Raw genomic sequence first — 9,665 nt, 5'->3', positions numbered from 1 at the left:
CCTTTTTTTTTTTTTGCATTTGACCTAATATTTGAATTGGCCATGGTCTATATACCACAGTGCAATATGATAACAGTGGTTCAATGCAAAGCCTCCACTCTGGACTGTGGATCTCACTAAATGGCACTTTGTCATTTTAGTAGCAGGGCTGCAACTGATGATTATTTTCATAATCGATTATTCTGATAATTATCTTCTCGATTAATCGAATACCTTTTTGGTCGATCAGTGTTTCCCAACACTGGAAGAGATGATGCTGATTGTCCATGAAAGTTTTAATGAGTTCTTCGTTATATGGAGCAGAGAAACCAGAAAATATTCCAATTTAAGAAGCTGAAGAATCCGAAAGCTTGTTTTGATTTATGAAAACCACTCAAACTGATTAATCGATTAACAAAATGGTTGACGGATCCATTTGCTAATCAAATAACCGTTGCAGCCCTTTTTAGCAGCATATACTGTAGAAAGTGCAGTACCTGACTTTAACTTCTGCATCAACATTTGTGGCCAGAAGGTGGCACACTCGGGTGCTGGGTCAGTCTTTAGTTCCATTTACTTTGGCCTTTAGAGGGAAATGTGGACTAGATGTAAGATGCAAACAATAACAGATTATAAACACATAATATCTTTACCACCACATAATCAATTGCCATTATAAAATGAAACAAAGTGACACAAAAAAAAGCTCAACAAAGTCTCAAATTAAATTTGCAGCCTTGTAGAACCTGATAATGTAATAAATCCCCGATAATGTAATAACCCCGATAATGTAATAAAGTGCATTTCCAAATAATGTAATACACTTTTTTCCAATAATGTAATAAAGTATTACATTAACAGGAAGTTATTACATTATCAGGTTAGCCTTCATTTCACAGGTCCTGATAATGTAATAATTCCCCAATATTGTAATAATTTAACAGCAGACCACCCGTTATACTGTGTAAGCAATGCAAGCTCGAGAGCTCTAGCGCCATCAACAGGACAAAGTTGGACATGCATGTATGTACATTAACTTTTGACTTGTTCATCCGTTTTTCACAAACGATGTATCGCTGGAACCCTTGGGCCAAGCTGAGTTCAACGCATCCTTAATGCTTTTTCCGGCCATATTGGATTTTCTGCCATCTTTGATTTGATCCATAACCTTTTAAAGGCTTCTCTTGTCACACATTTTGTGTAATCTTCTCAAAACATCGTTCAGATGATCTTCAGACCGTGCCATTATCAGGACCTGCGAAATGAAGGCTAACCTGATAATGTAATAACCTCCCGTTAATGTAATACTTTATTACATTATTGGTAAAAAAGTGTATTACATTATTGGGAAATGCACTTTATTACATTATCGGGAAGTTATTACATTATCAGGTTTTATTACATTTTCAATGGACTCAAGTGCAAATTTTTATTACATTATCAGGGATTTATTACATTATCAGGGATTTATTACATTATCAGGTTCTACAAGCCTTACAAAAATGGCTATTATAAATAATTGGCATGGAGGCCATGCAACAGCATGTTATTGCAATCATGGAAATCATTTTTGTTACCAGAAGACTAATTACAACACTTTCTGATTGACTGACTGTGATGGTTGCACACAGAACTGAGGTATCAGAGGTTTGTTTGAATTGGAGATTTCTCAGGTGCCGTGAAGTTTGAGCTGATGACAGATATGGCCGGATGTGCGTCTGCTCCCCCCCTCTCATAATACGGCATATTTGACTTTTCATCCAGACTGTGTGGTGTGATGGACAGCTTCAGTTTCTGTTGGAGAAGGGGATCAATAATATCAAACACAGCTTGATTTGCTATGCACAAGACATGGTGACACATGCAGTTTCATACGTGTGTGTGTGTGTGTGTGTGTGTATGTGTGCACCTGTGTGAAGGAGCCGGGCAGCACCCACAGCGTGTGAATTGCCCCCAAAGGAATCCAGATGATGGAGGCCAGGGCAATGACCCACCCAACGCCCTGAGCCCAGGGAGGGAAGACGTTGTCCTCATAACGGGCTGGTTTGAACTGTATGATGGAGAAAATGAGGATGACCTGCACAAGAAGAAAGATGACTTTAGTTTGTGACACAATATTAGAGCAAGGGGCGGTCGAACGCAGTCACAGAGAGAGCCAATGCCAGGGAGAAAATACATATCACATTGCACTTACAATTATAGTACTAGACGTTCAATTCCCATTTTGAGCTGTAATTATTTTACATTTCAAACTTTTCTGGAGCCCCAAAAGAGTTTTACACAATTGAATTTCATCATTGAGTTCGTTCCATAACTTTACCCCCAAACTGACAGTCGTGTGTATTTAATATTTGTTCTCACTTTGATAGTCTCAAACATAAATAATCCTCATAAATTACAATTTCCTTCTCTTAGTTTGAAGAATGTCTGAATTCAATCGGGAAGAGTTTTATTCACCACACAAAAAAATCATCTGTCTAGACAATTTTATGTAAAAGATCCTTTGAAAAACTGTTAGTGGATTATTCTAATTGCTCTTTTCTGAAGTTTAATTGGAGGATCCAAGTGTTTCCCACATTTTGGCACTGTATGACATACAGTATAAGGCATTACAAGTGAACAGCACATTATCCTAAGGTAGTTTTTATTCAATAAATCCTTTATTTTTTATAAAGAATAGCAATAAATGTGTGGTCTATAATGACTCCCAAACACTTTGTTTCATAGTCTCTTTCAATTTCAACCTTTAAATTCAGCTTTATGTCAAAAGTACGAGTGGTGCATGTACTTTATACTGGCAGGCCAGTTCTTACAGATATAAAATATTATCTCACAGGTTGAATGCAATCGCTCTGCGGGCCAGGTGTGGTCCACGGACCCTGAGTTTGACAAACAACAACAACAACTGGTAATGTAAGGAAAAGAAAAGCCTTCTTACGTACAGCGATCAGCACTGGAGCAATAATGAGCCAGCACAGTCTGAAGAAGATGTTTGCCCTCTTTCCCGTCATCACTTCCAAGTTGTCTGAAAGTCGTTTCACACCTGCAAACAGCCAATTATGTTTCATTTTCACGCTGGGAATGATGCATGCACAAAAGATGTTGCATGTGAATGGCCCATGAATCAAATACAGAGAAGATGCTTAGAGAGCACAGCCCTCCAACAAGACCAGGCCGTTTCCATCTGCAGATCACCACCAACTAATCTAATATTTTAGATATTTTAATTTACTTTTTTATGTTATACCTTTTAAGAACAAACACTGGCACAATGAGGACCGTCGTGGTGGAGGTAGTAATGCCTGCCTACAGTGCCTACATACCATAATCATCTTACCATAACACCAACAGATGGCGATAACTTCAAAGAATGCAAGAAACATGATGGACACTATGGCAGTGTAATGGTCCATCAGCTGGAAAACATAGATCCCTACCTGGACAGAGTAGTAAAGTAAAGTTCACACAGTTTGGTTATAATGTAGTGAAAAGTCATCCAGTAACAAAAAAAAAAAAGAGTGTGTACCTGCATGACACAAGGGATTCCAAAAAGACAGGCAACACCACATACAGCAAGGACAAACAGCTCCTTCCTCTTGAAAAACTTGATCAGGTACTGATAGAATTCATCCATGAGACTGGTGACCATGACCTCAACCATTGCAAACTGGGGGAAAAAAAACAAAAATTGTAAAGTATTATCTGAAGGATTGGTTGGGTTTTTTTCCTCTGTAAATGATCGCTAGAGTTGTCATGTTTATCTTTCTTCTTGATGAATTACCTCACTGTCCAGTCCAAGGCAAAGCAGCATAAAAAAGAACAGCACAGCCCAGAGTTGAGGCAATGGCATGTTGGCAAAGGCTTGTGGGTAAACAACATAAACCAGTCCTGGACCTAGATACACACAAAGATGTTAGTGTTGATTCCCGGGCTCTGTTTGTCTACATATGATGGGCATGACGTGTGAATTGGTATGAAAGAAAAAAAGTGATGTGAATGAGAGAATGGCAAAACAAGATTTGAAAAGCGCTTTATAAATACAGACCATTTTCTGTCAACTCATTATTGAACGCCATGGTAGTATGCGAGCTTCCTCTAGTTGGTACTTCATCAAAATCAAAATCAGAAATACTGTTCCACTGTATATACCAGGGTGTGTGATTGAAGTGGAGCTGAGGCTGCTGCTGTATACACACAAACACTCCCTCAGTCACAGAGGATAGTATTTTTTTTTGTTTTCAGATGAAAGACGCGGCATAAAAATAAGGTTACGCGTTTCTGTTCCAGACTAATCATCGTCAGAAATCACAGAAACTGCAGCTTTCTGACATTCTCCGCGGAAATATAAAGTTCAATCTTAAGCACCTTAAGTGTTTCTGTAAAAGCACCGCTGTATGAGTTCATAGGGTTTGAGTCGGCCTTTTAGAATTGAATTATTTTGCCATCAGTCATGACTCATACTTTATTGGATTGCGGCCTCTTCGGTTTACCCCTACGCCATATGAATTTTTAAATACATTAATGTAAAAAAAACAATGACCTGGAAGAAGAGCACTGTTTTGCAAGATGACTCACGCACTCACACTCGTCCGCTCTCCTCATTTTTAAACAGATGAAATGAAACAGAGGTGAATGCAGTGCAGACTGAGGTCAAAACAAATCAGCTTGGAGTAGAGATTATATGGTTTGACAGGAGGGACTGTCCATTTGCTGTCTTACCGTCCACAGCCAGATCGCTGACAGGAATTCCCTGGAGATACGACATGTATCCAAAGGCAGAGAAGATGACAAAGCCTGCCAGGATACTGGTCAGGGAGTTGATGATGCATATAGTCAGGGTGTCTCTGTGCAGAGAGGAAATGTTTATATCACCTTTTACCTCACACACATGACTTTTGCTGATTCTGAGGAGTGGATGTGGATTTTTCTCTCTTTACTTCAGAACGTTGTTGTTGAAGGCGTTATAGCTGGACATGGCGAAGAGGGACCCGAAACCGATCCCAATGGAGTTAAAAATCTGTGCTGCAGCATTCACCCACACCTGCAACACAGAGGGGGGCGTTCACCAATCACTGCCAATCACTGCCACACCTGATTTAATACGAACAATAGCCAGATCAAACAGAGTCAGTCATTTTACTGCATTTGAACTTCCTGGAGTGATTTATTTCTTACCTCCACTAAGAGCAGTTTCTCCCATTTTGGCACAATAAAGAAGGTAATCCCATCTAATGCCCCGGGAAGCTGCACGTTATTGATGAGCAGGGCAATCAGGATGACATATGGAAACAGGGCTGTGAAGTACACCACCTACACACAGAAACAAACAGGGATTCACTGTCTGCCCAGTCAGTCTGTCTCCTTGTCTCCGTTTCAGTCGCTCTCCTGTCTGTCACCTTGCCTGTCGATTTCACCCCCTTGAAAATACAAAGGTAAATGAGAATCCAGGCCAGGACGAGGATGAGGAAGAGTTCCCAGCGTATCGTTCCTGTCTCCTCCACTCCACTCGTCTGCTCCAGCATCTTATATCTGCAATGAAAACAAGCAAACAAACAAAAATCATTATGCACATTATTGTGTCTCAAAAGGGAGAACATGCACACTAATAAACGTATTAAATGAGTTATTATACTGGAAAGTAGTCTCATTATTCTGCCTCAGTCTGGTTTGTGTGTTGTCGTGATCTGATCATTATCACTCACATATTGGATGAATGCACAGAAATAAAGCACATTTTCAGACTTCTGGCTTCTTCCACCAAAAAGTTGGTGGTCAGATCGCTTCCCTTTAATGTTTAAACATCCGGTGAATATAGGTTAATACTTACGTTTAGAAAATAAAATGAATTCAGTGTACCTTTCTTTCATCATGTATATGGTCAATTATTTCCAAGATTTCCCAGATTTGAATCGTACATTTCATAATAATGATGCTATCTTCATTTCCAACCACTGTATTTGTGTGTTTTCTTGTGAAATTACTCGGCAACTTAGCGATTCATACAGATAAATCCAGTGTTTAAAAATACTGCTAGGTCACAGTAATACATGGCATACTACTGTGAAGTTATGTTATTATATTACTGTCATTATACGCTACAATAACGTACTGTGAAAGTACAATATCAGGGATACAGTAATTGACTGTAAAGGCACATGCAGGAAGCTACAGTTGTCACGCTGAAATAAAACCACTTCCTCTGAAATGCGCGGAGACGGATTTCCTTCCAGAGACTAGAGATGTGAGAAAGTTTGAATTCAGGTGTGTGTGTTTGAGTTACACTCTAACTGTTGTCTTCACACAAAATGAATGATTTCCAGAGCAGTGACTGTGTCATTTTGGAATCATTTAAAAAATATTAAATAAACGTTTGCTTGGCTGACATTCCTTTATTTATTTATTTTCTAAAGACTTAAATAGTTTTAACCTAATGTTGTTTATTCACCAACTACAATTAAATCAGGTTAATAGGTAAACCAAGTGTGAAACATGAACACTAATCCATGGGAATCTTGAACATGGCGTCACTTTCTTTGTGGAAAACTTTATGCAAGAAAACTGACAAAGGTCAACGTGACACGTTACATTACCTCCTTTTATGTTTTTATTTGTGAGCCTTATCACTGATCTTTACTTTGACTGATATCCTCCACACGACTGTGCTGTCGCACATGAGTACGCTGCTCTTTCGCTTCACTTTGACGTTGTCATCGTGTGCAATATTGCTTGCCGTATCAACCTTGACATAATTAGGGTTTGCGCTGTGCCATTTGCCTGGCCTCTGGCCAAACTACGGTGACTCTGCAATCCTGTAAGTTTGCTTTTTTTGGGACTCTGGTTTTTCTCCCGCACAGTGAAACATACTTGAAGAACTCTTGGCTCGCTGTGGAGGAGGAGTAGCTGCTGTTGGTGGCATGGTTGGTACAGTTGGGTGTATTCCATGTGTTGTTGCAGTTCTGCCAGGGCAGCGGTGACTGGAAGGAGCTGAAGAGATAATAAAGAGCCCAGGTGATGACAACATTGTAGTAGGTGCACATTATGAAGGAGATTGCAACTGTTGCCATGCCCACTCCTGAGGATAGATACAAAAAATAGTGTCAGTCTCAGTCTCGGTCACATTTTTGAGATTGGAGACCATTTATTCATGTCACATTGTACCTTTTAACAGTGGACAGACACTAGCCAGACCATGGACAGGCCCTCTCCTTGTGAACTGACCCACAGTCAGCTCCATGTGGAGCAGAGGGATCCCCAGCACCACCAGCATGAGCAGGTATGGCACCAGAAAGGCCCCTGGCATAAAATGAAGACAAGTCAACCTTTACACATTGTAGTGGCAAAGGAAACTGTACCCGTTTATCGTCGTCTATAATCTTCAAGACTGTTTTCACTGCCTTACTGTAATGTATATAGGTCATCTAAAAATACGCTATTTTATCATTTTTAGATCAGTGTTCCTACCAACTGTACATGAAGCACAACACTTGTGTTGCATATTACACATTAAACACAGTGAAAGAATGTCAAAATAATACAATGTCAGGCACAACACATTTTGTTTACATTTAAGGAGGCAGCCTGGTTTCTTAATTGTGTTTTTAAGGATGAAGGTGTGTCTGTTGTTCTGGTTTCTCACCTCCTCCACTCCTGTAGCAGAGATAGGGGAACCTCCACACGTTGCCAAGGCCTACGGCACAGCCTATGCCAGCCAGAGTAAACTCGATCTGCCTGCTCCATGTTGGTCTGCTGAGCTGTTTATCCATGTGTGCTCTCTGTGTCACCGCTGTCGCTCACCTGGGCCCAAACTACACAGCACGTTGGCTGGACTTCATGTGGCCCTGGGTGATATAAGCCTTCTGTTTTATTATCTGTAATGATTAGCTTAGCAGAAACATGCCTTCGCTGGTCGGGTCATAAAGAGGCAAATGTTTGTGTTATCGTGTTGCAAAACTCATTACATGTTCGTTTTCATGTAACAACGTACAATTTATTCGTTGGATATATTTGTAGAAATAAAATGAAATAAAAAATTAAACACCACTGGATGAAATACAGCTGAACGGGTTGTGATTCGGCTCACCATCGCCGGCTTTTGCTAAATACACCAGACTCCTCTGTTAAATATTGAAATATTGCTAAATGTTGGAGATTAACACATGTTTTAAATCGTTTTTAACCCTTCTGTTACCAATTTGGCATGTATTCTTCTTATTACCGTAACTCCTAGACCGCTTGTGATATCTAGAAAATTCAAAAACTATGGACTGCCTTTTGCCCTATGTCAGCTGAATAACTGCCAGATATCGAAAGTGAAATTTATCCAGGGGAAAAAGGAGCAGAAAGGGGCAGAATCACTCACTCATTGAAAATTTTTTGACCCTACAGCCATAAAATCAATATAAATCCAGCCGGAGCGGGTACCAAAACAAAAAAGCACCAGGTACTAGCTCTAATGGAAAAGCAAAAATAAAAACAACCAGTAGAGTTGAGCCAAGAACTGTCGTAATGGAAACGCACCATTTGCGTGTTTACAGCAGCAGTGCAGGAGTGGGCAGTGACAAGAAGCATTTATCCTGTCAAACTTCTGTATAACTGGGTTTTCTGTGCAGTTTACCTCCCGCACTTTAATCAAAATGTTAGAAAGAAACATTATTAGGTGAACTCCCCTGTGGCTGCAGGCAGTCAAATGAAAAACACAAGATATATCCTGCTGACAACAGTATCAACATGCATGGCATATGACGACTGGAATTGACGAGGTACAATGCAGGCCAGCTTAAGCCATGTAATCAAATTTAAAAGTCACAATCATTGTCCTTTCATCATCAAAACATAGAATTACTGTATCAGTCAACAGTGCGATTCTTCACTGCAACACTGCTGCAACTTTACTATACTATACTCCTGATGACCTCACAGAAGGTACTGTAAGACCCTGTGCATTTGTTATATACAGTCTATAGCAGGAACACTACATAGTGTGTGTAACGTAATGATAGTCAGCGACTCAAACGACCACAATCGACAAGAATATCCTGCAAAATGTAGATTGTATTTGTTTCTATTATGTATTATTTGAGTTTTAAATTGTATATATACCATATTGGCTCTTGCTAATTCCTGTACAATTGATTTAATCTTACATTTTACTGTTACTATGTTTGTTATGTAATAAAACACCAAAGCTACAGTAATTGCTTCCACGTTAACACCTGCTTGGCAATAAAAAGAGATTGTGATCCTGATTGTCAACAATCCACTTTTAGTTGTCATTTGATTTAGCTGTGGCAGCAACGGCATTCAGCAAAAGTTACGTAGTATTGCTTTAGTTAAAAGATGCAGAAGGCAGAGTCGCTTGAAAAGTTTGTCAGTTGTGAAGTTCTATTTGCAGGTTATTAAAATACTAATGTTTTGGGGGGTTGTAGGTCTTTATTCTGAGCTCCTCTCATCAAATCAAACTCTCTGATAATAATTATTATACTTGTTTTTATTGCATTTATTGTCTGACTCTTATCTTTTTTTACTTTCTCTGGACGTTGTTGCCAGCACTGGAGTGGCCATTGTTCTGTTGAATGGACCTGTTTGTAAACTGAGCACAGATGATGTGCACAAACGTCATTCTCTCTTATATCACACAATTTACACTATCCTGAGACGTTATTATGGAATTATAAAATGAGAAAAAA

General features: G+C 39.5%; 1 protein-coding gene across 1 annotated transcript; it reads right to left on the bottom strand.

Moving 5' to 3' along the window:
* Positions 1 to 1,336: 1,336 nt before the first annotated feature.
* On the bottom strand, positions 1,337 to 7,839 carry si:ch211-283g2.1 (sodium- and chloride-dependent GABA transporter ine). The gene is made up of 13 exons (XM_058627285.1): positions 7,616 to 7,839; positions 7,138 to 7,272; positions 6,844 to 7,051; positions 5,376 to 5,508; positions 5,155 to 5,289; positions 4,917 to 5,020; positions 4,699 to 4,823; positions 3,761 to 3,873; positions 3,506 to 3,646; positions 3,317 to 3,416; positions 2,922 to 3,022; positions 1,889 to 2,056; positions 1,337 to 1,773 (listed from the first exon to the last, which is right to left on the bottom strand). The coding sequence occupies exons 1-13, from the start codon at positions 7,740 to 7,742 to the stop codon at positions 1,621 to 1,623; spliced, it is 1,743 nt and encodes a 580-aa protein (XP_058483268.1). The 5' UTR covers positions 7,743 to 7,839; the 3' UTR covers positions 1,337 to 1,620.
* Positions 7,840 to 9,665: the final 1,826 nt, after the last annotated feature.

Source organism: Solea solea, chromosome 4 (genome assembly GCF_958295425.1).
Source record: "Solea solea chromosome 4, fSolSol10.1, whole genome shotgun sequence".
NCBI classification, from domain to species: Eukaryota; Metazoa; Chordata; class Actinopteri; order Pleuronectiformes; family Soleidae; genus Solea; species Solea solea.
The sequence above is the reverse complement of the archived record's forward strand: the minus strand, read 5'-3'. Positions and strand labels throughout refer to the sequence as shown.

What these genes read in the sequence shown, in the direction of transcription:
- si:ch211-283g2.1 (XM_058627285.1), bottom strand. Translation starts at nt 7,742, where the DNA reads ATGGATAAACAGCTCAGCAGACCAACATGGAGCAGGCAGATCGAGTTT. An exon ending in TTCAACAACAACGTTCTGAA is followed by an intron (nt 4,824 to 4,916) that starts GTAAAGAGAGAA and finishes CTCTCTGCACAG; the next exon opens with AGACACCCTGACTATATGCA. An exon ending in TTGCTCCAGTGCTGATCGCT is followed by an intron (nt 2,057 to 2,921) that starts GTACGTAAGAAG and finishes CTTCTTGTGCAG; the next exon opens with GTCATCCTCATTTTCTCCAT.